This window comes from Glycine soja, chromosome 8 (assembly GCF_004193775.1).
Source record: "Glycine soja cultivar W05 chromosome 8, ASM419377v2, whole genome shotgun sequence".
Lineage (NCBI taxonomy): Eukaryota > Viridiplantae > Streptophyta > Magnoliopsida > Fabales > Fabaceae > Glycine > Glycine soja.
Genome location: NC_041009.1, coordinates 1,445,049 through 1,472,433, shown reverse-complemented (window position 1 = coordinate 1,472,433; position 27,385 = coordinate 1,445,049). Strand labels below are relative to the sequence as shown.

General features: G+C 31.1%; 3 protein-coding genes across 3 annotated transcripts; 1 reads left to right on the top strand and 2 right to left on the bottom strand.

Moving 5' to 3' along the window:
* Positions 1-7,040: 7,040 nt before the first annotated feature.
* On the top strand, positions 7,041-9,884 carry LOC114421046 (1-aminocyclopropane-1-carboxylate synthase-like). Its single transcript, XM_028386814.1, has 4 exons — positions 7,041-7,451; positions 7,612-7,743; positions 7,873-8,033; positions 8,473-9,884. The coding sequence occupies exons 1-4, from the start codon at positions 7,281-7,283 to the stop codon at positions 9,461-9,463; spliced, it is 1,455 nt and encodes a 484-aa protein (XP_028242615.1). The 5' UTR covers positions 7,041-7,280; the 3' UTR covers positions 9,464-9,884.
* Positions 9,885-14,557: 4,673 nt separating this feature from the next.
* LOC114423153 (heavy metal-associated isoprenylated plant protein 39-like) lies at positions 14,558-16,439 on the bottom strand. Its single transcript, XM_028389782.1, has 3 exons — positions 16,114-16,439; positions 15,420-15,495; positions 14,558-15,178 (listed from the first exon to the last, which is right to left on the bottom strand). Exons 1-3 carry the CDS (start codon positions 16,117-16,119, stop codon positions 14,910-14,912), a joined length of 351 nt encoding a protein of 116 aa, XP_028245583.1. The 5' UTR covers positions 16,120-16,439; the 3' UTR covers positions 14,558-14,909.
* Positions 16,440-19,052: 2,613 nt separating this feature from the next.
* Positions 19,053-25,891, bottom strand: LOC114421044 (monodehydroascorbate reductase, chloroplastic/mitochondrial). The gene is made up of 17 exons (XM_028386813.1): positions 25,721-25,891; positions 25,480-25,621; positions 25,281-25,380; positions 25,088-25,165; positions 24,759-24,830; positions 24,386-24,504; positions 24,219-24,303; positions 23,629-23,718; positions 22,969-23,070; positions 22,725-22,814; positions 22,481-22,561; positions 22,126-22,197; positions 20,592-20,686; positions 20,409-20,497; positions 20,242-20,304; positions 20,019-20,059; positions 19,053-19,576 (listed from the first exon to the last, which is right to left on the bottom strand). Exons 1-17 carry the CDS (start codon positions 25,734-25,736, stop codon positions 19,445-19,447), a joined length of 1,467 nt encoding a protein of 488 aa, XP_028242614.1. The 5' UTR covers positions 25,737-25,891; the 3' UTR covers positions 19,053-19,444.
* Positions 25,892-27,385: the final 1,494 nt, after the last annotated feature.

Genomic DNA, 27,385 nt, shown 5'->3' with positions numbered 1-27,385 from the left:
AAGATGAGTGATATATAAGTGAAAAAAAACTTATAAACTTAATGTTTGAAGGCTTTGAATTAAAATTAACATTAAATTTACTTGTCTAATTTACTTGTAGCTCAATGATGGAGATCTTCCGTTGTTTATCCGAGATCTCCAACAATTGTTCTTGTTAAGGTGAAAGTAAGAAAGAGGTTGGAAATTTCGTGAAGAAAACAAGAGAATTATGCTTCAAATAGTCAGTCACTGCAATGTTTACAAATAATATTTTACTAGTGTTCTTGTGTACTGCCAAGTGCTTATGAAGATCTGAAATATAGCCACCCCTGGCTGCTATGGTTTTTGTTTGAGTGACTTGTTCTCTCACGTGAGATGGCAGGTTTGACCGTGAGGTTGTAGTGAATGGGTATATATGATCATTGACCAGATCAATTGATTAATTAGCATTTACTCTTAACATTAAGAATATGGCTGCGGTCTAATATTTATATAATTTAATAGCATTCCTGTGCTGAGACTTGTATCGATCTACAAATTGGAATTGGGCCGTCGAAATTCCATGTCTTGGTGGTAGAGTACGTGTATTTTAAATGAATGTTGGGGACAATTTTTTAGAAGACATTTTGAATTTTGAAATCAAAAGGAGCATGTGGAAGAACTTAAGATTTGGTAAGATTTCAAAAATATGAGGAGTTCAGAGTTATAAAAAAACAATCACGATGATATTTTTTATATAAAAAAATATAATGAGGAACCACAAAGATTTGTCATTATTTTGGAAAATATTTTGAAAAATATAACGAAAAAGAAATTTTGGAATATTGTATATTGCATTGATGCATCGTGGTTGTATTATTACTTTTTAAACAAATTATTTTCTGCATTAGTTTGCAGGATAATAAATGAAAATTGTAGAAAGTGAGTTCTACATTGGTTCTCACTGCCAACTGATATAGAAATTGATTTTTTTTTATGTGTTGTGTGCTACGAAGGAAATTTGTGTGGTGTTGAGTGTTATATTTAACTAGTAAAAAATGTTTGTTGATTCTTTACCTAAGTTGTTTAATTTTAAATAAATTTTGTCTAATCTTTTTTCCACTAAAGTAGGTGATATTACATTATTTATATAAGCAATCGTTATTTAATACCATAAATAAAATATTTTTTAAATATTATAGAATCCATAAAATTAAGTTAATAACTCATTTTGATAACGTTAAAGTAAATTTCATATTTAAATTTATATGAAATTATAAGGTCCCATAAAATTATGATAATCAACTCATCTTGATCAACTCTTATTTATTTAAGTGGTTGAATTAAATAATATGAGTGAATATAATATATATTCATATGTAGTTTTGATTTCACCTTTTATAATCAATACTCTAAAACATAAAAAAAAAAAAAAAAAACCTAACTCATTTAATTAAATAAGATATGTAGATTATTATAAATAATTATATATATATATATATATATATATATATATATATATATATATATATTTGATTCTCATGAATATAAAAAAATTTATTTTGAAACATCTTTTAAAAGAAAGAAAAAACTGATTTAATTATAATTAACATATTCCCCAAATAACAAATTAAAAAAAAAAGAATTTAACTATCGAATGCAATAATTAATTGTGGAAGGATATTATTCTAAACTTAACTAATAATTTTAAATTTTATTTTTGAATATACGATTGTATCAATTTTGAACAAAGAATTTTATTACTCAAGTGCTCATAATAATCCTATATTATTATTTCTCTCCGGTATAGTCAAATTAGCTTATAAGTTAATAAAGGTAGTTTATAACTTATATAGGTTTTAAAACTATAACATAAGAATATACATGTAATAAAAAAACGTTTAAGAAAGAAAATTGTTAAATTGTAATTTTTTTTCTTGATATGTGATTTTGTTTTTTTTTTCGATTTTGATTTCTTATTTTTTTAAAAATTTATAATTTTTTTAATTGAATCCTAGATCTAATGTATTTAAGGAATCATAAAAAATAATTTAATTAATTAAGATATAAAAAATGTGAAATAGAATTAAAAATGTGAATTTTCTGAAATAAGAGACAAAAATTGTAGTAAGAATATTGAAGAAACAAAGTTGGGAATGGAAAATTAAAGAGGGAACAAACTTATAATTTAGTCAAAGAAAAATAAAAGAATATATATACTATTGTGTAACTTTATTATAAAAAATACAACTTCTGGATTGAAACATTACTCCACGTGGATTTTACAGATTCAACCCGACTTTTTGACCACCCTGTTTGAAATCTAAAAACATGAGAATTGAGATGGGAAACTGTGTTACGGAACAAAGGATGTGGAGGTTTGGCCATTTGACTATGGTAAGGGTTGGCTGGGAAATTTGGAAAACCAAATGGAAGCAAAAATGTTGAAAGCTTGACCAAAGATGTCATTATAATTAATATTGTCACAGTCGTACTTCCCTTGCCTTGCCTCCTCATATCCATATATCACATTCATAATATTAATAAACACCCAACCACTATTCAGGTCTTTAGGGCCACCCATGTGCAAATTATGATCACTGCACTGCACGCAATCAATTTCATCATTTGTCTTTTCAACTCGGAGTCTCTCCTACACTGTTTCTGTTGTACTGTCATTTCATCACTACAAATAATAACTCGAGAATGTTTCAAGGAATCACAAAATGAGATCAGAAAAAACTGTTTCATTTTATTTAGATGTTATTTTTTTAGGTCTGTATAAAAGAAAAATAAATAAATAAGACAATTTTTATATAAGATTACACATAATATTGTCTTTTTTTAAAGGAACATATAAATTTTCTTTTTAATATTTAAATAATAATTGCAATAATAAGATTGAGAATTATATATGGAGATAATAAAGAGAAGGAGACGTGAATATGCACCAATAAGATTCAAATAGATGATTAAGTTTCTTAAGGGTGTTTGATTGATAAGAGTTTAATTTTATGACCGATTGTATAAAAGAAACTTTATTAGGAGAGACAAAATCTATTTCAGTAATTTTTTGCTTCAAAGTTAGTTAGCTTTGCACTGTGAAAATATTTTGTTTCTAGAAAAATGAAAAAGACACGTGGCTACGTAAGGCATCTTTTTCATGAAGGCTGGGGGATGAAACTTAAATCGTGTTATTTTAAGTGTTTTTAATATCATTTTTAATTAACATTTTTTATAAATAATAATCTGCATAATAAATTCATACAGTAATAAATGTTAATGTTGATTATCAAATAAAACTTTAATTTGAATTAAAAATGATACTAAAATACTTAAACAAATATCCGTGCATAAATAGCTATAGAGGCATTTTTTTTTTCTTAAAGGGACTATAGCTAGAGGCAAGTTAGTAAATATCTAAAACACCTATAACTACATCATATATACTCTCTTTCTGTATATAAATCAATTTAACTACTAGATACTTGAATTAAGAAATTTAGTTAATAACATTTAATTTAATTTAAAGAATCTCATTTAAAATCTATTTTCTTTCTTAAAATACCTTTCACTAATAGAAATAAATGATTCACACAAAATAAGATTTTATTAAATGAAAGACGTAATAAGAATATTATCATCAAATAAAATAAAAGTTAATTAATATTTACTTATATTTATGTTCAATTTTTTTTCTTATATTTAGAACAGGAGGGAATGCATATTAAACATAAACATGATATTTTAATTTGACATCATATATATATATATATATATATATATATATATATATATATATATATATATATATATATATATATATATATATATATATATATATATATATATATATATATATATATATATAGTATACTAATTATCACTTCCGACAAATTTGTCATGGTTTTTGAAAGGGAAAAAACCAAATATTTAGTGATTTGTTGGGTGGAGTTTCATTGTATGAAATCTATAATAAAGTAACTTTTGAAGAACATATACTTCATGAGGAGAAGTGGTGGCATAAAATTTTCTTAGATATGTGGTCATGGTTAAAAAATATCAAAATGATTTTATTGTTTCTTTCCAACAGTGACAAGTGGATCCTAGTATTTATTTGACTATTGGTTGAGGACCGGTGATTATGGTGTAACTTAGTTATTAGAGAATGTATCTTTTCTTATGCAACTTATTTGTATAGGTTAAGATTATTTTTTAATAGGTGGAGGTATCTTTTCATATATATACTGTTAACATGTTGTAGGGAAGGACAGCTATTTTTATTTTTGGGATGAGTATTATAGACCCACAATTCCGTTATTGCCATAAGCCTTTCTGGCTGCCTCTCAAAATTTAGTTTTGTAAACATTTTAGCACCTCGGGTGCATTTTATATAAAATTTATGCATTGCTGATAAAAAAAAAAAAAACAGTATACTAATGATATCTTATAACTAACGGTTGGAAACTAATTGTTTATAGTCGTAGATGTAGGAAATAATAGGATTTATATACTAGGATTCAGAACACTCAATAAGAATAACATCATTACTCATAATTTCTGTACTTCTTAAAGACATGTTTTATAACAATTACTCAATAAGAATAACAATTAGTTTTTAAAGCACATACATAAGTGTATAGTGAGAATAAGAACTTTCTCTCTCTCCCTTTCCTTTTTTACAAACAGGCTATTGAATAAAATAATGAATAGTCAAATAGAAATTTTATCTTTTTTACAATACACTGATAACCTAATATCTAACCATTAAGAATATTAGACCCATTAGCTAGGCCTTATACACAATCTCAAACACACTTATTTATTGAAATTGATCCAATAAACATATAAACTCATGTTTTTTTTTTTAAATGTTGATTCCCAAAACTCAATCGAATCATTTAATTTTAAACAAAATACAAAATACATCAATCAATACAAGGTCAAACAAAGATAATTCATTCTAACAGTAGAGGTTACTAAACTAAATATTTTCTCTCCAAACGAATGTGATAAATGTTTTTTTGGTTACATCATAAATGTGATAGACCATGATAACAATGTTTTTTCAATGATTTAAATTTGATACATGAATCTCAAAAATTACCCACGTTTATCATACAAGGTGAACATATATGAATAATTTTAATATCTCTAAAGAGTCCTTCACTGTACGAATTTTCTATAGTTGAAACATGAATCATGTAAAAAATTACTTTTGGCTTACTTTTAACTTTTATTTAATTATTTATTTAAAAGAATGAACTGATGGACAGGATTGAATTATAAAACACTTATTAATCATATATTATATTATGAATTAATTAAATATTTCGAAAGTATCTGTTTATAAAAAAATATAAATAATTTTATATTTTCATAACATCAAAAGTATAATATATCCTTACACATGAGTCTTTTGTAAGCTAATTTATTGTTAAACTTCATTTTTATCTAAATGAACAAGACAATAAAATTAAAAATAATTATTTTCTAGAAATAAAATAATTCAAAATAAAAACAAATTGGTAATTATATAAAACCATACCAATGATTTTTATGATGTACGTATGTGATGCCAAGGGATTCATCTAATATAATACCAGCATATAAAAATAATAAGTCTAGGGGATTGTCGATAACATGTTTTATGTATATGCATGCATGAGATTATTTTGGTCGGTTGTTTGAAGTTTCATAAATCATGCATTTGATTTGGAAGTTCTAAACAGAACCAAAAGTTTGTCAATTCAGCTACTCCAGCTTCCATATGGGTATTTATTTATCTTTTTCCATAATCATCTTGTTTCCTCTATATTGGAAAGAAAACAAAATAGTAATTATTTGAATGGCCCTCAGTCGTCCCCACTCCTTCCATTGCCGACCAGAGCAGCACATACCTGGCACCCAACAACAAATACTTTGTTAGGTTTAAGTGATGGGAACCTCCAAACTCAGTTTAATTTTTTGTAATAACATATTATTTTTCGATACACTTTTCGCCAGCAAATATTTTGTGCACTGAAAAAATTAATTCCGTTTTCCTACCACACGTGTATAGTATTAGTATAGAGTTTGTTCCGCGTATATAGAGAGTTAGTTCAGTTGCTGCGAGTGGAGGTTAGGTTATACTCTCTTCTCATGGGACATGAAATGCCACGGAGAATTTAGTGTTGATACACGTCTTCTCCAAATATGGGGCAATAAATTTTACACTCTACAATTCTCCTAATAGCATTCATACAATTATTGTGGCATATTTTTTATTTGACGGGGGAAAAAGTTTTTACAAGTACGTCAAATCTTTTTCTTTTTTTTTTGTGCAATCCCTCCAGGCTCCATATATTGATGATAATTACTGCGGATCACATCCATGGCTGATTGAAAAAGTATTTTGTTATGCATGTCTTTCTTCATCAACAATAACATCTATCTAAATCAAAATTAAACAAGTCATTATCAGAAAAAAAAAATCAAAACATATAATAAGTTATCGTAACGACAATTTAATTAAAGGTAGTAGTGAGTTTTCCGTTTTTGGTTCTTTGAATGTAAATTTAGATTTAAAACACTCTCATCTTCATTTAATTTTTTTTAAAAAAAACATATATTGAATAATGAGGAAAACACATATTATAAAGAAAAAATATATAATAAAAGATGTCTCTGTGTAAAATAATGAGGACCAGATCATTTATATTTTATAGTATAATGATTAATAGAACTAGTATAAATTTATAAATAATGAAGTGAAACTAATTATAATTATATAAATACAAAGAAATATACGTGTAAGAATTATGATTGTATACCAACTTAATTTGGACTCGAATACTAAACTTTATGTAAGCATGTGCACAAAGTCTATTCTCTTTCTCTCATTGGGTTGACAAAAATATTACGAGTGGCATCTTGCTAGCTCTCACTAGGACAATTATTTCTAATTAATAGTGGGTCCTGTCTGCGTACCAACTACTGCCTAATTTTCAAACCTAAGAAGCATAATAGCTGATGTTGAACTCTTCTCTCCTTCGTGGGAACCTTCATTTTATTTGGACTAAAGATATTCCTCTCTCTGAAGGTCAAGGTGAATTTGTGCACTACATGCTATAAATAAGCACCCCTCTCGGTGTTGTTGTTCATTGCTAGACACTAAACATTTCCTCCGTAAATTATTCATAGCATATTTCAAACCACACTCAAAAGGCTTCCCTCCCTGACTTGGATTTGATTGATTTCATTACATTGCTACACTATATTCTTTTTATTGGTGAATTGCTATTTGCTACACTATATTTTAAGGACAATTATACATAGACTATATGGGGTTGATGGCTGCGAACCAAACTCAATTGTTGTCTAAGATGGCCATCGGAGATGGACATGGTGAAGCATCCCCATATTTTGATGGATGGAAGGCTTATGATGAAAACCCCTTTCATCCCAAAGAGAATCCTAACGGGGTTATTCAAATGGGTCTTGCTGAGAATCAGGTATATAGCATATAAAGTTTTCTTTCCAAAGTCATGCAATTGTGATAACTTACCACAATTGCATAAATTTGGAGGATAATAATATATATACAATATATTATTAAATTATTTTCCCATGTTAATAAGTTCTAATGAATTCAGTTATCTTAAATTTTCGCAGCTTACTTCTGATTTGGTTGAAGATTGGATACTGAATAACCCAGAGGCCTCCATTTGCACTCCAGAAGGAATAAATGATTTCAGGGCAATAGCTAACTTTCAGGATTATCATGGTCTACCCGAGTTCAGAAATGTGAGTAACAATAAGATAATGTGAAATTTGATCATATCACTCATTTTGTCCATAAATTAACTAGTTGAGTTTAACTAGTGATAATATTTTACACACAAAAAACTAAACGTGAATTGAAAATTTGCACAGGCTGTGGCTAAATTCATGGGTAGAACAAGAGGAAACAGAGTCACGTTTGATCCTGATCGTATTGTCATGAGCGGTGGAGCAACTGGAGCACACGAAGTCACTACCTTTTGTTTGGCAGACCCCGGTGACGCATTTTTGGTGCCAATTCCTTATTATCCAGGGTGAGTATTCTATTCTATTCAATTTCACGCTCCTTTTTCATTTTTCATTTATTAATTTTGAGTAAAATGATGAAGTATGGATTACGGGTGTCATTTCGTTTTTCAATTAAAGTAAATTTGATTGCCACTGAGTTGCCTTTCTATTAATTTAGCATTCCATGAGGGTCTATATAGCCCCCACAAAGTGGAATTCTGAATTAGAAACCAGGATAGTGAGATTTGATGGCACTACTTTGCAGTTTCAACCTTCATCTATTGGCAGTAGTCAACGAGCATATCCAAAAATAAAAAATCCTTAAATAAAAGTCAAATTTACACCACAATTGAATAGCAATTTGACCAAGAACATTATTTGATATTTAGCCATATAGTATATATTAATTTTATTGACATCTACATAATATTTTTATCTAATAAGAAGCTGAATTTCCTTGTGCAGTTTTGACCGGGATTTGAGGTGGAGAACAGGAATTAAACTTGTTCCAGTTATGTGCGATAGCTCAAACAATTTCAAGTTGACAAAGCAAGCATTGGAAGATGCGTATGAGAAAGCCAAAGAGGATAACATTAGAGTAAAGGGCATGCTCATCACCAATCCTTCAAACCCATTAGGCACAGTCATGGACAGAAACACACTAAGAACCGTGGTGAGCTTCATCAATGAGAAGCGTATCCATCTTGTATCTGATGAAATATACTCTGCAACAGTTTTTAGCCGTCCCAGTTTCATAAGCATTGCTGAGATACTAGAGGAAGACACAGACATCGAATGTGACCGCAACCTCGTTCACATTGTTTATAGTCTTTCAAAGGATATGGGGTTCCCTGGCTTCAGAGTTGGCATCATATACTCTTACAATGATGCTGTGGTCAATTGTGCACGCAAAATGTCAAGCTTTGGGTTGGTGTCAACACAGACTCAGCATCTTTTAGCATCAATGCTAAATGATGATGAGTTTGTGGAAAGGTTTCTGGAAGAGAGTGCAAAAAGGTTGGCACAAAGGCATAGAGTTTTCACTTCGGGGTTGGCCAAAGTTGGCATAAAGTGCTTGCAAAGCAATGCTGGTCTCTTTGTGTGGATGGATTTAAGGCAACTTCTCAAGAAGCCAACGCTTGACTCTGAAATGGAGCTTTGGAGAGTGATCATTCATGAGGTTAAGATCAATGTTTCACCTGGCTCTTCTTTCCATTGCACTGAGCCAGGGTGGTTTAGGGTGTGCTATGCCAACATGGATGATATGGCTGTGCAAATTGCATTGCAAAGAATTCGAACCTTCGTGCTTCAAAACAAGGAGGTCATGGTTCCTAACAAGAAACATTGCTGGCACAGTAACTTGAGGTTGAGCCTCAAAACCAGAAGGTTTGATGATATCATGATGTCACCTCACTCCCCTATACCTCAGTCCCCTTTGGTTAAAGCCACAATTTGAGTTGCCATATTTCTCTGCACCATCTCAGAAGAAGTAACTGATATACGATGATTATTTGGTTCTTTGATTTGTTATTTTGGCAAGGTACATAAGTGCTGGATTTTGTTCTTTCTAACAACAATAACAGACAACTCCTGATATTGTTTTTGTTACCAACAACATCAAAGTCTCTTTGCCTTGCGTCATAGAACTTGTGCTGCTGGAAGCATGCCCCTTCAATTTTTAGGGGCATTTTTTCTTTTTTCACTTGCCAAATATTGGGTTCAAGGTGAAAAAAGTTTATACAGTTGGTAAGGTTATTGGTTTGTTAGAAGAGTCCAGAAGAAGTCTGTATTCTTGTACTGTAATTGTAAGGTCGACTATGAATAAATTGTTAATAAAGGGTATTCATTACCCACCTTCTTTTCTTTACATAAAATAATACATAAATATCTTATTATTTTAAATGTTTTTTAACACTTCTCATTTTTTTAATATTTCTTTTCTTATCATATCATAAATTATATTATATTTTTTTCTCCTTCTCTTTAGGTATTAAATAATATAATAGGTGTTTATATAATATTTTTCAAAATTGATATCGTAAAATGACTTAAAAAAAGCAATTTTTTCATTTGCCAAATTCTCAGTTATTTAAGGGCACGTTGATTCTTGAATGGAAAAAAAATTGTTCATAACACTCCACTTTGTACAAAAGACTTGACACATTTTTATCTTCTTTGTGCAAAGATGAGATTTTACATGTATAAGATTGAATTATTGTTGGGAGGGTAAAGGGTAAAGGAAGAAGGAAGGTGGAGAGGTCGCAGATTCAAATCTTTCCGTTAATATTTGTAACAAAAATTAATAATTAACATTTGTTAATAAAAAGAAACACAAAGACAAGACTTAAAACTTTAAATACTATATGATAGGAAAAAAATTATTACCTGATAAACATTGGTTGGAAGCTCCCTAAATCAGATCAAAATATGATGAATAAAACAATAAGTTAATTGTAAATTTTATCCTTAAGTTTTATTTCCGTGAATTTTATTATTCAACTTTCATAATTTTATAGATTTTATCATTAAATTTTTATTTCACAAATTTTATTATCCAACTTTTAATATTTTACAAATTTTATCATTAAATTTTTTGATTTTTTTTACATTTTATCATTACATTGATAACAAAATTATGTAAAGAGACATTTTTTTTATTTTTATACATTCTTTATGATTATAACCGATTAAAAAAATGACTTTCTACATTAAGTGTGATTATAACCAATGTAAAAAGTCATTTTTCTACATTAGATATAATACAATCGGTGTTAAAAGTTAAATTTATCTACTTTTTGTAAATAGTTTTTGAAACTAACTGGTTTAGTAAAAAATAAAATTCACCAATGATACTAAAATACACAAAAGTTGAAAACTTAGGTAGTAAAATTCATAAAAATAAAACTTGGTTAATAAAATTTGTAAAATAATAAAAATAAAATGATCAAATTTACAAGTAAACATAAAATAATAGGTAAATTATGTTCCCTTCTCGTAAGAGATGCTCCCTTCAATTCTAGGAATACTCTTATTTTTTTCAAGCAACTTTTGATGTCACCAATAACTAGTTCAAATTGTAAGTCTATAGAAAATGAAATGAAATTTTATACATCTTTGTTATCGATTTTGAAACTCCACCCAAATTTATATATTAAAATCTCAAAGTTGATGGCAAGTTTAAAACTGAAGGCTTATGATGTTGAAAACTACTAGGAAAAAAATTCCCTAAATGTTCAAATGTACATTAAAATATTTTAAAGTGTAATACATGTTAATATCTCAGAAAAGTGAATTTCTTTAAAAAGAAGACTGTACTTTACTTTAAACTTTAAAGGAAGAAAAGCATGTCTCCTTTGCATTGTCAACTACGCATAACTTAACGCCTGTGCTTTTTGATATTACAAATTTAAAATGCAGCCGTAGGTAGCTCCTTTGAGAGTACGTACACACAAAAGACATATGCAAATGGTATGGAGAAAAAACATAATCAAATCTCTACCGTTTATAGTATAGCGTTACAATGTCCAAAGCAGACTTAACTAGATATGCAACTAATTAACAAAGATATAAAGCAATGTGGTAGCTGGTGAGCTTTATTGTTTTGTATTTGGTCATCACAAACTCATAGGATAAGGTTTGATGCTGGAATTAAAGATTAGTTAGACATTGGTTCGAATTACCGTAATGAATAACATCACTTTGTATCCCCTGCAGGTTTCGGGAATTACTGAAAGCAAACCATGGCATAATGTTAAGACTTTGGCAAGTGCACCAAATCGTCACAAGTAGTAAAGTTCTCGGAAGTCCGAGTGTCGAATCCATAGGGATTTTGTTTGTACTTAGATTAATGCAAACTCAATTTAAAAGCAATAGATAAGAATTTAAAATGAAAGATAAAGAAAGAGATAAAGAAAGATAGAAGATAAAGTAAAGAAAAGATAAGATATTTAAAGATAAACTTAGAAGAGAAAAGAAAAGATAAGATAAAAGAATTAAAGATAAAATTAAAAGATAAAGAAAAAGATAAAAGATAAAAAAATAAAAGATTTAGATAAAAGATAAATTCAAAATAAAATAGTGTTAGGAACTGACTTGCCTTGTCTGTCTAGGATGTATGAGTTTATGATTTTTTTCTTTACCAATTCAGGTGATTTTATGCCCCTTATGCCTCACGATGACAAGCCTATTTTACTTATCTATCTCCCAAATGCCTTTGCAAAGACTCAATAGATAAAATGCATGAAGTTCTAATTCTAGATTTGTTTTGACTCTATGCCTAACAATGATTTTATTATGATATCTTTTCTTCTTGTTCTATTAGAAGTTATCCTCTCCCGAGCGTCTAACCCCTAACAGAATATAAAGATGAGTATGCAAGATAAAAACAGAAAAGAAAATAGGAAAAAAAAAAACCTGGTATTGCATTGATAATGAAGAGTCCATCATACATCACATTGGCTTCTAGGCCTGCCAAGGGTTTTACAATGGGAAGGGGTGAAAGAAAGGGAGTAAGTGAAACCCCTAGGAGAGGGGGTTCTGTCGTGGTGTGTTCTGTCCCTTGGTCTGACTCTCTATTTATAGCTGCTGAAGTGGGCTTTGGGCCTTCGTAGGCGCGCTCAGCGCGACACCCCCTCGCTCAGCGCGTGTAGATCGCGCGCTTAGCGCGTGTGTTGTAGGCTTAGCGCGCGCTTCTGTTGGATCATGGGCTTAACGCGTGACGCACGCTCAGCGCGCGTCTTGGGTTGGGCCTGCTTCAGATTTTTTTCTTTTCTTCAATTTTTCTGGCCTTTTTGCTTGTGACACCTCCAGTTTTTATATCTGCAGCCAAAATTCAACAAAACATCAATTCTTTAATATTTAAGCGCAAATAACTGCTAAATAATTATTTTTAAAGACAATTTTGCCTTATTTTCTACTATCAAAATACAATTATTTAGCAGTTATCACATAATTAGATGTGACCTAAGCTAATTTGCATTTAGATGGTTGCCTCTTCATGCCATGAATTTATGTTGGACATATCAAATCACCACTGATTATTATAATAGCGATAACATATTTTAGAGAGGATTACATCATAGATGAGTGTATCTTCTCATTAATAAAAAAAGGCTTTAGTTACAAGAGTTGAAGGATCTTTTACGTAAGCAGGGGATTGATAATTCGTTTTACTTCTTGTGATTACCAAAATCTGCACTTTAAACCAACAGCAATTATCTGAAAGCTTGTTGTAATTAAAAATTAGAAGCTAACTTTTCACCGTTAGGTATATACATCGGATGGAGAGTGCCCAAGGTCACGCTAGATGCAATGCTTCAATGATTTTTGTCTGGAAGAGTCACTAGCTTCAGGACCTACTTCACGCTCAACAGATTTTATTATTTTTGGATTTAATTACAACAATACCATACCCCATTCTCATGCTTCTGTATTGTGTACCAAACTAGCCAAAGCTCATGATAGAATCAGAATCAACATTTATCGGATAATAAATTTCATTCACCATACTTTTCTTAATTTCTCTCTCTCTCACACACACACATATGCTGAGACACACTCATTAATAGCATGTTTGATATATCAAAATGATTCAACACATTTGAATTCCTTAAATATACGGATAGATATTTCATTTTCTAATCGTATATATAGATAAGATTTTGTTGGAAGACAGGTGTAAAACCAGATGAAAAATCCACCTTACTAATATTTATATTTCGAGAATTAATCTCAATTATGAAAATATTTTGTTTCTAATAAAAAAAAAATTGTCCTTGATATACAGAGGTGTGAATATATATAGTACGTACTACCATACAAACCAATAGCTCAAGCTTTAACTTGGCAGTTAGCGTAGCATCCTGGATATCTAAATATTTTGGTTAGTTTGGTGACCCTAAATGGGTCAAGCTACGTAGCAGCACTGCCACAGAAAATCGAAGTCGCACAACAATTTCTACAAAGACTAGCTAAGACTTTACAAGCCCCTCTCATACGACAATTTGAGAAAATATCCTTTATTTTTAATTATAATACTATCACACTATTTTTATTTTACTTTCTATTTTTAAACGGCTGTACAGGAAACAATTAAAATTAATGTTTAAAAACAAATAATAAACTGAAAACAAGGTGTCCCTGTCCCTTTTATAATAATAAAAAAAAAACTTTTCATTATATACCACATAACTTTCATTATCGAAGGTGTGGACCAACTGGTGGTGTAAGATTATTTGTCTTGGATATATAATCAAGTTAAATATTTGAAAAAAGGAACCGTCGGCTTATACCAAAATAAATACTGCATAACATTTCAAGTTACCCTTTGGTTTTTGAGGCCACCCTACCATAAGACTTCTTAATCAAGGAGACAAGCTTCCAGCCGCAAGCTACCTCTGGATATTATTAGGCCACTGGTTTTGCCAACAAATTTAAAACCACGAATCAATATTTTTTAATCTTCTTAATATAAAAATCCTTAACATCGTCATCATATCTTGATTTAGATGATATAACCCTGTGCTCAACAATTCAATCTTGTCCCAAGAAAGACGGTCCAAAATGTCACCCAGCATCTATACATAAAGTAGAGTCGAATTTCTCTCATGAATACATTACATAAAGTCCCAATTGACAAGTATAACACAATTTTAAATGAGAAATTGGTAACACATAGCACAATAATATGCATATTTCCACAATTCACACATCAATTTACTTATTATGCATTCAAAACCTTCATAGCCTATTTTGATACATCATTAATCCTCTGGATGTCTCAATCAACCACCCAAAATATAATTTACACAGAAAGCATCCATGACTTGGGTTCATATCTCTGGTGCCATGGAATTCACCAATGATTAACAAACATGACTTGTGTTTGTTCTCAAACATCGAAGTCAACAAATAGCACAAGCATTTGGGTTCTCTTCAGCACTTTGAACATAATAGTGTGTGGTCATGTGGGGATTATATGCTTTGTAGAGCTTGACAAGCTCCTCAATTTGTTGATTTGGATCTTTCTTATTCTCTGGCTCTTTTGCTGGCCCAACAGTTACAATTTCTGGGTGCCAGGTTTTTCTCAATTTGCTCACCACATTGACAGGGTTTATGTCACCCTCTACAGTCAGTTTCTTCTCCTTCATGTCCATGGAGATGGAATAGATGCCTTCATATTCAAATTTGACATAAAAATTATCTTACTTGCATAATTAAATAGAAGCAGAGGAGAAAATATTAATAAAAGGATTAAATCAATTTCTAATCTCCATAATATATAGTTATTTTAGTTTCGATTCTCTTAAAAATGTCCATGTGGTTTTATTATTATTCTTTCATCAAAATTAGAATTACAGTTCTATAAGTTAACGATGAAAATAAGGTTTTATATGACTAGTTTAAATCAGTACCTGATATGCTAGAAACCGACTTCATCGCCTTCTGCTTTGCTTTGTCATCGTGCAAATCCAACTTCACCACCACTTTCTGCAACAAAACAAAAGGACCACACTTGGAGAAACGATAGAAACAGTCTGGAAATAAATAACAATCACCATAGTTAACATTTAAACTTCTACTAAAACGTGTTTTTCTTTTTCACAATGGTGACAACGAGGTTTGAACTTAAACCAAATTATCTAACCTTCTCATCACTAGACAGATTTTAATGAGTTACTAAAGCATGTTTAGCTTGATTATTATTTTATTTTTTTCATTTTCTGTGAAGTGTTTAGTTTCTCTTGAAAAAAAATGAAGCTAAGCTAGGAGAAGAAGAGATGCCAAATTATATTGTAACTGAGATATATACTATGCAATAATCTGCACCAACTATCATAGTTAAATTAAATAATATGTATGAAACAAATTAGAAATGGGTATCATATAGTAATAAAACAGAGTAGGGTGGGGGATATAAATATCAAAATCTGCTTAAAGAAAGGTAAAAGAGGGATTGAACTGGTCTTTCTTGTTTAAATGAAGAATAAAAGAATAATGAGAAAGGGACATAAATTTATAACAATAGAGAGAAACAGAAGATCAAGTAAGTGGTGTGCTCTTGCATATATAAGAAACTGAAGTGTCATTAAGATGGGGAAATCTCACCTTCATTTACACTTGTTGGGTCTAAGTGTTGACGATCAATGAAGAGTGAAGAGTGATAAGGTGTTGTGGAAGGAAGAAGCAGAGAAATATGCAATGCAACTTCACCCTTAATTGTGGCTAACAATGATGTTATTATATAATATAACAAGTCAAAGGAGTGGCTTCTTAGTTAAAAAGAGTGCTCAGCAATGAACCAATAAACCATTGACGCAAGAGTTTGGCCCCTCCCAAACAAATTCTTCGACCTTTCAAGGGGAAAGCTAGCCTTGACCAAGTCTTTCGTCTCTGCTATATATTATGCGTCATGCTGCATGTTCTACACGCTATATCCCCTCACTTTTCTCCTTGGACCAAAACAATTGACTAGATAATTAAAGAACAACTAACAAGAGAATTTGTATTTATAGTTTATAGTATACTGTAAGATTAGGATATACAAGACTCTCACTCCCTAGTCCTTATACTTGTAATTTTACATTTTTATCTTTATGTTTAAATTGAATTTTAATAATTTTTTAAAATCAAAATAATGTGAATATATATATATATATATATATATTACAAAATATAGTTATAATCAATTTTATATGTTTAAATGTTTAATTATTAGAAATAAATTATACAAAAATAAATGTTTATTCTATGGAATATATACACATGCTAAAAGTTATTCTGGAGGAATTTTCTCATAAATGGAAAAAAGGCACGCACGCACCTTCAGATATAGAAAATAAATAAAGTACTATTAAGCTCTGTTTCTTTATGTTGATGGCCTTTAATACTCTGATGTAAAAAGAAAATGGTATTAAAATCGTTCGTCTCTTTCGCTGCCTCTGCTATTGAAAATGATACATTATTTAACAAATTGTTTTAAAGATCAGCATTCTCTCTTTTAATTGTTAATTTTTTTAAAAAAATTATTTTTTAGTTAAGAGAACAAGTATTTAAGCTTGTGCATTATAAACGATATATGTTACAAAAAGGTGATTTTATCTTATTTAATATTTTTCAATAGAAAGTATAGGGAAAATATTTTTATTTTATTTTAAGGTCACCATGTGTCACAGTATTGACAAAGACTTCAAATAAACACTTACAAATAATTTATTAATAAAGAATTAGCAGCAAGTTTTGAAACCATTTTGTTAAGATTATTCTTGGAAGAAAATTAAAAAAAAATTACAAGAGTGCTATACTTATGTGCAACGACGAATTAAAAAATTTTAAATAGTGAAACATGATCATATCTCTTACTCTACATGAAGAAGATATAATAGTAAAAATTAATATGATAAGAATAAAGTCAAGGGTCATAAAAATTAATAAAAAACCTAATACTAGTTCTACGTATGGAAATCTCATAAAGAAGTTCTACCTATGGACGCATATGTCTCCACTCTGCTACGCAGAGGCATGTCCCCGCTCATGTATACATTATAAAACTTTCAGTGTCGAGGCAAATTTCATTTATTTGAATTTGAAGGATTTGTTAAAAATATTATAACAGTACTACATCCGTTTTCATTTATAAAAAATAAATTATAATATAAATACATTATAACTTATTTCTTATTTTTTATGAAAATGAACGGTAAAGGACAAAAAAAGCCGAAAAGTGTGGAAACCCTAACCCATATTGCTAGTTCTACCTATGGACTCCTCAAGCCCACTCGTTGATGGGTTTTGACCATATTCACTTTCTTTCATTATTTCAAATAGATGTTTTCAAAACAATTCTCCACTGTTCACGGGATTGGGGATAAGAATATCTTGGCTAGTCATGAAATTTCGAAACTATTTTCTTTTATGGTAAAATTATTTCGTATATTTTCATATAATAGATCTGCAGTCAAAACTTATTAAAATTAATTAATGGTTTTCACTTTCATTTGTTGATATGATAAGTTTCATATTACACTATAATTGTAGTTAATGAAAGAATGTAATGTCACTTAAAATTTTGAAAGAGTAGTATTTCTTGGCATATGGTTTTAGACTTTAGTTAGTTTTGTATCTGTAAATATTTGTGATAGTTTATGATAACTCTTCATGTAATTGATGATTTCTTCTCTTTTCTTGACTAGCCTTTTTAAAGGAATTTGGAAAGTTGAAGATTGAGAATTGAAAAAACGTTTGAGTTGCCATGCTCAAGCTTATTGGGATACAATTGATTTTAACCTGTAGTGCCCATTGACACCCTCAGAAGAGCACGGCATAACAATAAAGGGTTGTTGCTTTTTGCACTTTCACTATTGCTATTTGTATATCCCATTGCATTATGGAAAGCCTTGTAATGCAAATAGGAAGGGCAGAAAGCAATAGTAGGAGTGCAGAAAATTTTACCCCGATAGAAACCCTTTTTTTTACTCAAATTTTCAATCCACCAAAATAAACCAAAAAACAATGGCCTTATTGTCCACTTACAGCACCGTTAAAGAGAGAAATTCATTGCAGCAGTTATCTACTGGCCAATTATACTCAACAACCGTACATATTTTTTTATCCGTAGGTAGACATGTATCAAGAAATTTACAACCCACATACTTTATTCAATAATTATACATTTGTTTGGGTCACGTCGCATGCTCAACGTTTGTTCGTGAAAAAATCTCTTTCATAACTTTTAGATTGAACGTACTAATAGGCATTTCCAAATATAGGCATAATGTTTAGATTAATGTTTGTCAATTTAAAGTTTTGAATGAACTTCATTTATTTTAAATTTCCATTTATTTTCAGTAAAAAAAACTTCCATTTATTTCCATTTCAAATTGAGTTCAAAGACAAAATTGAAGCAAAACTAAGTTTATAATCAAACTAAACTGGAAATTAAAAAAAAAATTCCAGTTTTACTTTTTAAAATAGGCATTTAAGACCTTTGAACTAAAAGCCAAACATCAACCGAATTTTATTAGATCCTATATCCCAAAGTCAAAAAATTACAAGAGAAAATATGCCTTTTTAGGTCCAGGCTTGAAATTTTAAATGAGACAACTCTTTCTGCAGACAGAATTCCCTACAGGAGGCCCTTCAGAAGAAGGGTTGTAGGTAGTAAGTTAAGAACAAAAATCACATTGCTGGAAAATAAAAGTAACGTGTAAAGGCAAAGGCTATCTTAAATTATTGAGAAAATTCAAGGATACCTTATGGCACCAGATCAAATCCAAATTAGACATTCCAGTTAAAAACCATTACTAATGTCAGGTGACTGAGAATATAATGAAAATTATTCTCTTATAGGAGCAATCCCTACTCAGATGATGACAGATAGTCACTGATAATCTGGCCGTAAGAGAAGATAAATTACAGAATGATGTTACCAAGATCGGTACTAGACAGCAGCTTCGCCTTGCAAGGATTCCCGAGCAATCTCTAGGGCCTCCTCCACTGATGTTGCATTTTGAAGTTTGGCTTTATCAATCAGAGGCTGACTTCTGGCAAGTTTAGGCAGGAGTTGAAATTCCTGAGTTAAAAAAACGAAAAACTAAGCATTAGGTTTTCTCTTTCCAAGAACCAGACGAGGGCAAAAGAAATAAGTAGGGTTATTTTCTTTTTTTAAGTTTCAATAATTAACAACAATATTAATTAACAATAACAAGTTAACATCTAGAATAAAAAAGAAAATGACTAATATTTTACATTAATGTTTCATTTTTATAAGATTTTTTTTAAAAAAAAATGTTCTACTAAACATTTGTCATTGACCCGTTGTAAACTGGTTTTCACCGATTTTACGGTTCTTTGACCAATTTTTCTCCAAGCCGGTGATTTAGTTGAAGCAGATACTTGACCAGTTTATTAGTGTTGGTTCAGCCTGGTTTTCAAAACACTAGTATGTATAATACGTGTATATAATAATTCTAATATCTACTACACTGTAAATGTTGAAAAGAAGGGGCAAGTACCTCAGGGCTCCCACTTTCAAGAAGAACTCCTTTCAGCTTACCTGTGCAGCATGAAGTAATAAAATTCTTAGTAACAGCAATTCAAAGATCAAACAAGCACATATATGCATTCAAAGATACACATAATGCATGCATGCAAGCATCATCCCATAAGCTCGCACAAAACCCACATATCTAAACAAAAGGAGGGAAACTTAAAAAAATAAAAATATAAATCCATTACCAGATTCAATCCAGAAGGTAGATATTTTAGGATCAAAATTTCCAATTTCAACTGTTTCTCCAACTGTCCAAAGAAAAATAAACGGTAAGAGCAATAGGAGAGAAATTAAAAAATTAAAAGAAAAGAAAAGGTAAGGCAATGCTATTTATTTTTTAACTAATACTTACCATTGTCTCCAAAGAACTGCCACCACACTTTTCTAGGGCTTCCTTCATATTCAAAAATCCTCGAGTAGAAGTATGGAAGATAATCATACCTGAAAATCATTAAGTAAATTCAGCTAAATCAGCGAGGCAGAAAAAAAAAATGAACTCCAAAGATAAATTGAAGGAACATATAATCCAATGTACGTGTGAGTTTGTGCACTGAGTAATGCTTTCACACAGTGCTGTGCAGAGCGACGGGCATGATCCACATGCTCCACTCGAGAGATACGATTATAAATCTGTCCAGTTTCCCAGAAACACAAATGACAAAAAATTAAGAAAATGTGTTTATAACTGATCCAATCCAATGCAAATCACAAAAACCAAACTAAAAAGCCTATAATAAAATAACCAAAGAGCAAATAAAGTGAAATAAATTTACTTTTTTTATTGGATTTCAAAAGTGATTTCCAAAACCAATCCAATCCCATACCAAGTCAAACTTGTATGTATATATGTAATTTTATTTACAAAATTATTATACTGCTCATATTTGTATAAATAGATATTTATGTAATTACTATAACAATTTATTTTTCTCAAAAGTTTTGTTAACAAAATCACATTTGATTATAATAATATTTCATAAGTTTATTAATTTAGTAGTTAGCTTGAAATTTGTATTTTTATCTCTCGAAATTATTATATTGTTGTCGTATCTCTTGCTCTTTTTTATTATATAACTTACATGCTTTATACTGAAGAATATGTTTTCATAAATAGAACTAAAAGACACAAAATATTAGATATGGAGTGACAAGTCTAAGTCTACAAGAAGTAATAAAAATTTGTTGCATGTATTTGATACAATTACTAGAGATATAATCTATGTAATCCTTATAAGACTTGGAAAGACCTTATCTTACGAGCTAATTTTTTGTGGTTGAGTTAGGCCTTAAGCCTAAATTCTAAGAATATTGTTAAATTTATGTATGAACATGTATTTATATTTTTAGAAAACTTATTATTTTAACTATTGATTTACAATTTGGACCATGTTGTGACCTACAGTGAGATATTTAATACTTTGAATAATTTTTTATTACATTTGATTAAATATTTGATTTTTTATTGACGTGTGTTGTCTCCAGAAAACAAAAACTAAAACCACATAACCAATCCAATGCAAATTGTAAAAGATTAGATTGGATTAGATATGGTATTCAAAATTGATCCAAAGGGAACCATAATTTACTTCAATGATCAGATCAAGTGACTCTTTTTTTGCCTAAACATTTATCTAAACCATACAGTGAATGCTCCTAGAATGACATAACAAAAAGCAACTCAAGCCGGTGAATCCCTGGTACTCCAAAATGGTCAACATACTGGTGTTAGACACCGATAACATCCCGATACGTATTCGGGGAGTATTGGAAATATTTTTATTTTCTTTAAAATAAAATAACAGATACATCTTGGATACGGCTAGGACACAGCTTAGGTTGGGGGGACACGGCTCAAGCTATATTGGGATACAGCTCCAATACAGCTTGAACCATTTTCTGAATTTTTTAATTTTAATATTTTAAATTGAAATTTTAAAATAAAAAAATGCTACTTCCCTCATATATATATATATATATATATAATTTTTAAAAATTGCCGTATCGCCGTATCTGTGTCGTATCCCGTATCTAAGCTTCACAGACTCAAGCAAAGGTAAATAATAGTGTACCTTCAAAGGGAAAGCTGCTACATCACCAACAGCAAAGATTCCGGGAGTGCTTGTCCGAAACTGACCATCAACCTGAAATACAAATTACTGATGCATTTAGACAAAGTTGTTCAACCTATTATTTTTGCCTCCCTCCAAATTTCATCCGCAAATGTGAGTATCTCTAACAAACAGAGCATGGACTCCCAAAATTGATGATTAACATATGCTTCACGAAAAAGGGAAGAGACAGATGGCCATGCAAAACAGCGATTTCGTAAGACTCTTATCGTTGGTGATGTTAAAAAGAAAAATTACTCATGCAATTCCTCATCTTTAAAATTTTTGTCAAGTTATTGTTATTCATTGGCCTCACCTGTATACCACCAACCTCTGTATTCAGGCCCACCCTCTCAAAGGGAGTCACAGCAGGTTTTGCTCCAATGCCTATAATTACCTGTGAACCAGAGGAAAAAATAATTTTTGATTCCTTTATCCCTTTCCCTTCTTGTTTAACGTAGAGCTAAAATCTCCACGCTTTCTCTAACAACTCAATTATTTTTTTAACAAGAAATGACCTCCAGATATTCATATTGAAAAGTAAATAAAATATAATTTACCGTATCTGCCTCCACAAGAGATCCATCTCCAAGTTTCACAGCAGCTACATGTCCATTAGAACCAGCTTCCAAATTTTTTATGGAAGCACCCTGGTGAATTTAAGATTTAAAAGAAATAGAGAAAAGGGAGGAAAGTTTAGAGAATATAATAGTTGCACACAAACACAAAATCAAACAAACTGGTTACTACTTACTAGTTACAATAATGGGAAGAAAGAGAGAAGAACAGGGAAGGAGTAAATACCTTCAAGATTTTGACTCCATTCTTTTGATAGAGTTCTTCATATCTCCGGGCAAGAGAAGGAGTAAACAGTCTTTGCAAAAGGTGATCTTCTGGGAATATGATCTACTTTTTATGGTGATACATATTATTAGTGAGTCAGTAGGTCAAAAACATCACAAAAGGATAATTAATCTTAAAGGTAAAGATATGAGTTTAATGACAACATATGTCTGGATTCTCAAGGTATCCTTGCATATGTCTTAACTCCTATCAGTACTAGTCACAGTTGCTTATCCAGATTTGAACCATAAATTAGAAGAAATGAGGCTGAAAGCATGATAATAATCAGGCTCCTAGGTAGAGCAATGTGAACAGGCATAAACAGTAACGGAAGTCATTTGGTCATACCATGCCCTGATGTAACCTAGGCAATTCAACAAATTAAGTTACTAGGAAGACCTAAATGTCTCAATTATTATTATTATTTCACTATTCAACATATACAGTAAGATTTACTTAATGCAAGATTTATCAAAGCTTTATGCAGAGGGGACCAAAATGAAAATTTTCTGTTAGCATAGATGAACACCTTAACAACAGGTAATAATGGAGGTCAGAACAAGAACTTTGCATCTTGAACCAGAAACTAGATATTGAAAAGGATATAGGAAAAACACATACTGTTGTATCAAGTTTCCAACCAACAGCAGCAGCAGCAACCTCCATTCCTATATAACCACCTCCAACAACTACAACCTTTTTTGCTTTCTCCTGGAAATTAAAAACAAAAGAAACAAATCATAACCAGGAACAAAATGCATGTCTGATTATTATTTATTTTTTTGCTGTAAACATAATAATCAACATTTTTCAATAAAGTAATCATAGCAGCAAATATACAGAATTTGCAATTTTTCTCAAGCTGTGTGAAAGAATGCTTGAGAAAGATCATGACACGATAATATATATTAAAAGGGAAAACAATGTACATTATATTGAAAAAAGTATAATTTGAATAGCAATATATCAAATTATTTTGTGCCTTGGTAACTTGTTGGTCATGGGTTCGAATCCGGAAACAGTCTCTTTGCATATGCAAGGGTAAGGCTGCGTACAACATCCCTCCCCCATACCTTCGCATAGCGAAGAGCCTCTGGGCAATGGGGTACGAAGTTTTTATTGTAAGGACTGCAAGAGATTCTCCAACTCAAATGTAAAAATAAATCAAATTATTGAAAAAACAAGTCATGTTAGAGAGTAGAATGAATTACCAACGATAAAATTAGTGCATCGGCATCTCCAACATCCCGAATATAGTGAACACCAGGTAGGTTTCCCCCAATTTTCTCTGGAAACCTAACAGCAAGATAGTCAACAACTTAGATTTTCTGCACCACTTCTTATATAAACTAATAAACTAATGTAAACAAACTGATACCTTGATGCCGTACATCCTGTAGCAATAACAAGCGAACCATACTTCAGAAGTTTTCCAGAACTTGTTGTCAAAGTATGCTTTTCAATATCAATATCTTTTACTGGATCTTCATACAACATCTGGACAGGAAAACCAACAGCACGAAATTCAGCAACTTGATAGCATTAATGGATGAGAAGCAAAAGTACGTGAACTGTTTCCTGCCTCACACAGCTACATCAAATGAAGTTTTTATTATTCTATTTTGAGCAATCCTATGTCCACTATATCACCAGCACACTTAACAGTGTAACCAAAGCAATCTTGACAAATTTTCCACTCTCCCCTGATAAAATCAGATGCAAAATGATTCCAAGAGTGTAAAAGAGAGTACCTCTATCCCATTCTCTTTATACCACCCCGGAGTCTGCCTCTCTCCACCGGATCCAACACAAGTGTGAAAACCCTAAAAAAGGCAATATAACAAGTATCACTGACAAGATACAACAATACAGAACCGCTATGATAGCATAATAATATAATTTTTGGTTTTATCCTTTGATTAGAATTGGAATTTTACCTCAGTAACCTGTAATGACCTTTAATGCAACACAAACTAAACTACAATCCTGATCGGAGAACAACACTAAAAGCACCTAAAGAACTGCATCTTGGTTTTGTTTAGTTTCAGAATATTTGAGGAAATGAGGAAAAAATTCTTACAGGAAGGCGTGCTGGTTTCTTATCCGGCGGGAACAAATACGCTTTCGTCAGAGCGGGACGCTCGTAAGGTGCATACGGCTGATTCATCGAATTGAATTGAAAATCATAAACAACAACAGGAAAAATAGATCACGTTCAATGTGTGTGTAAAGAAACAGAAATTGACACGGTGAAGCTAGAAAAAGTAGATCACCTCTTTGGTTACAATACAGAGACGACCATCAGCCATTCCATGCTCAACGAAAGTGCGCGCAGCATATCCCGCGGCATTTCCGCCGCCAACGATCACGTACCTGCGGAATCAGAAAAACGAAAATTAATTCAAAGTCGCGTAATAACTAACTAAAATTGAAAGCGAGAGAAAAACAGTGTCGAATGAGTAGAAGCTGTACTCGCGATTCTCATTGGCGAACGCGGCGTAACATCTTCTGAATTTGAATTTGATGGAAGAGGAAGAAGGAGAAGCTCGACTCAGAGAGAAACTGTGCTTCAGTGATAAGGAGTTGGATATTGCGGCCATTGTGAGTCTGCGAACTGTTGCGCACAATCATAAAATAGAAATCGGTTATGAAGGAAAATGACACTGTAATACAATCAATCAAATCGAATACTCTTGCACTACAAGTTGGGTACCTGAAGGGGAAGGCATGGATGCGTTTATAGGTAAAGTTTATTATAATAATAATGATAATTTAATTATTGAATTGAAAATGTTAAAGTGGCTCTAGAAGAGGTCGAAAGGGCATTACGTCTTCTGAATTTTAGAAATGTACTCGTCTAATGTGTTGCGTTTTCTCCATTGGAGGTCGTATCGCCCTGTTTCTTCTGCTACCTGATAATATGTCCTTCCTTTTCCCAACACACTAGTACGACGTCGTAGGGGACTTCCCCGTGTAAAGAGCAATCATGGGGTGCGAATAGCATCGCCCATTTTTGGTCCAAGCCCATTCACGAATTTGAAAATCACACCGTCCAATATCACCAGGCCAGGCCGACGCAAAGAGTAAAGACGACTGTATTGTGCTGCATACTAATATACAATATTATCTCCCCTCTTGTTTAAAGATACATTTCACACACTCTTTCAATTAATAGAAAAAATTCTCTCTCAACTATCTTAAATTATTTTTCTTTGTCAAAGAGATCTAACTGAATTGGTTGAACAAGTACATGCATTATTAAAATTTCTCTGTATTTGATCCTCACAAATAAGAAAAAATAATTTTCTTTTAATTTTATTTACATACTTTATCTTCGTAACTATCTATCATTGGTCTTTACCAGAAAATCTCTAGATAGTTTTGTTCAATTTCATTAACACTTGGAAGAATGAAAAACTTAAAGAGTTTTCTTGGGAATGAATCTGAATATATGGTTTTTGTTTTAGATTAGGCCACAAGTGTTGTCAGAATAAAAATGCCTAAAGTCCAATTTGTGTAGAGGCTACACTGACCCAAATGTTGAATAGCCTAGGCCACAAGTGTTGTCATGTTGATTGAAAGTCTATACCTAGACGCAAGACTTCCAAAATGTTTTTGTGTACAAGTGAATAATCATATCTTAGCTCAAAGTAAAGTTACCATGTCACTATATTAAAAGGGTAATATTGACCAAACAAATTAGATATATTAAAATTTAAAATAACATATATGTTTGTAAAGGCAACATGTTATATATATATATATAATTTATAAAAAAAAAAATCCTAACTTTTAAAAGCTTTCTTGCACCCATGGACATTTGTCCAAATCTGCTCTGATTTTGATGGGAAAAAATCCAGTTGACCAGGTTCAAGTCTGAGTTGATTTTTCTCGTATTTCAAATTCAGGGACGAGGACGGTTTTGGTAATGTTGATATCCATCTCGTCTACACCCTCGCCCCCGCACCTATTAAATTACACACACACACACACACACACACACACACACACACACACACACACACACACACACACACACACACACACACACACACACACACACACACACACACACACACACACACACACACACACACACACACACACACACACACACACACACACACACACACACACACACACACACACACACACACACACACACACACACACACACACACACACACACACACACACACACACACATATATATATATATATATATATATATATATATATATATATATATTAAGAACCAAACCCTAATTTGTACTTCATAATTTGATAAAGGTATTTTGAAATCTAAAATTATTGTACAAAGTATTACTTTGATTAATGAGATAGCTTCAGATGATGAAGGTATATGCCATATAAGAAT

Bases quoted from the DNA above. Each gene is read 5' to 3' on its own strand.
- LOC114421044 (XM_028386813.1), bottom strand. The intron at 24,505-24,758 runs GTACTCTCTTTT...TTTCCTGTCCAG, and splicing joins ATAAAGAGAATGGGATAGAG to ATGTTGTATGAAGATCCAGT. The intron at 20,687-22,125 runs GTACACTATTAT...GAAACTGGACAG, and splicing joins TAGCAGCTTTCCCTTTGAAG to ATTTATAATCGTATCTCTCG.
- LOC114423153 (XM_028389782.1), bottom strand. The intron at 15,179-15,419 runs GTACTGATTTAA...TTGAATATGAAG, and splicing joins GTCGGTTTCTAGCATATCAG to GCATCTATTCCATCTCCATG.
- LOC114421046 (XM_028386814.1), top strand. From the start codon at position 7,281: ATGGGGTTGATGGCTGCGAACCAAACTCAATTGTTGTCTAAGATGGCC. The intron at 7,744-7,872 runs GTGAGTAACAAT...AAATTTGCACAG, and splicing joins GTCTACCCGAGTTCAGAAAT to GCTGTGGCTAAATTCATGGG. The intron at 8,034-8,472 runs GTGAGTATTCTA...TTCCTTGTGCAG, and splicing joins CCAATTCCTTATTATCCAGG to TTTTGACCGGGATTTGAGGT.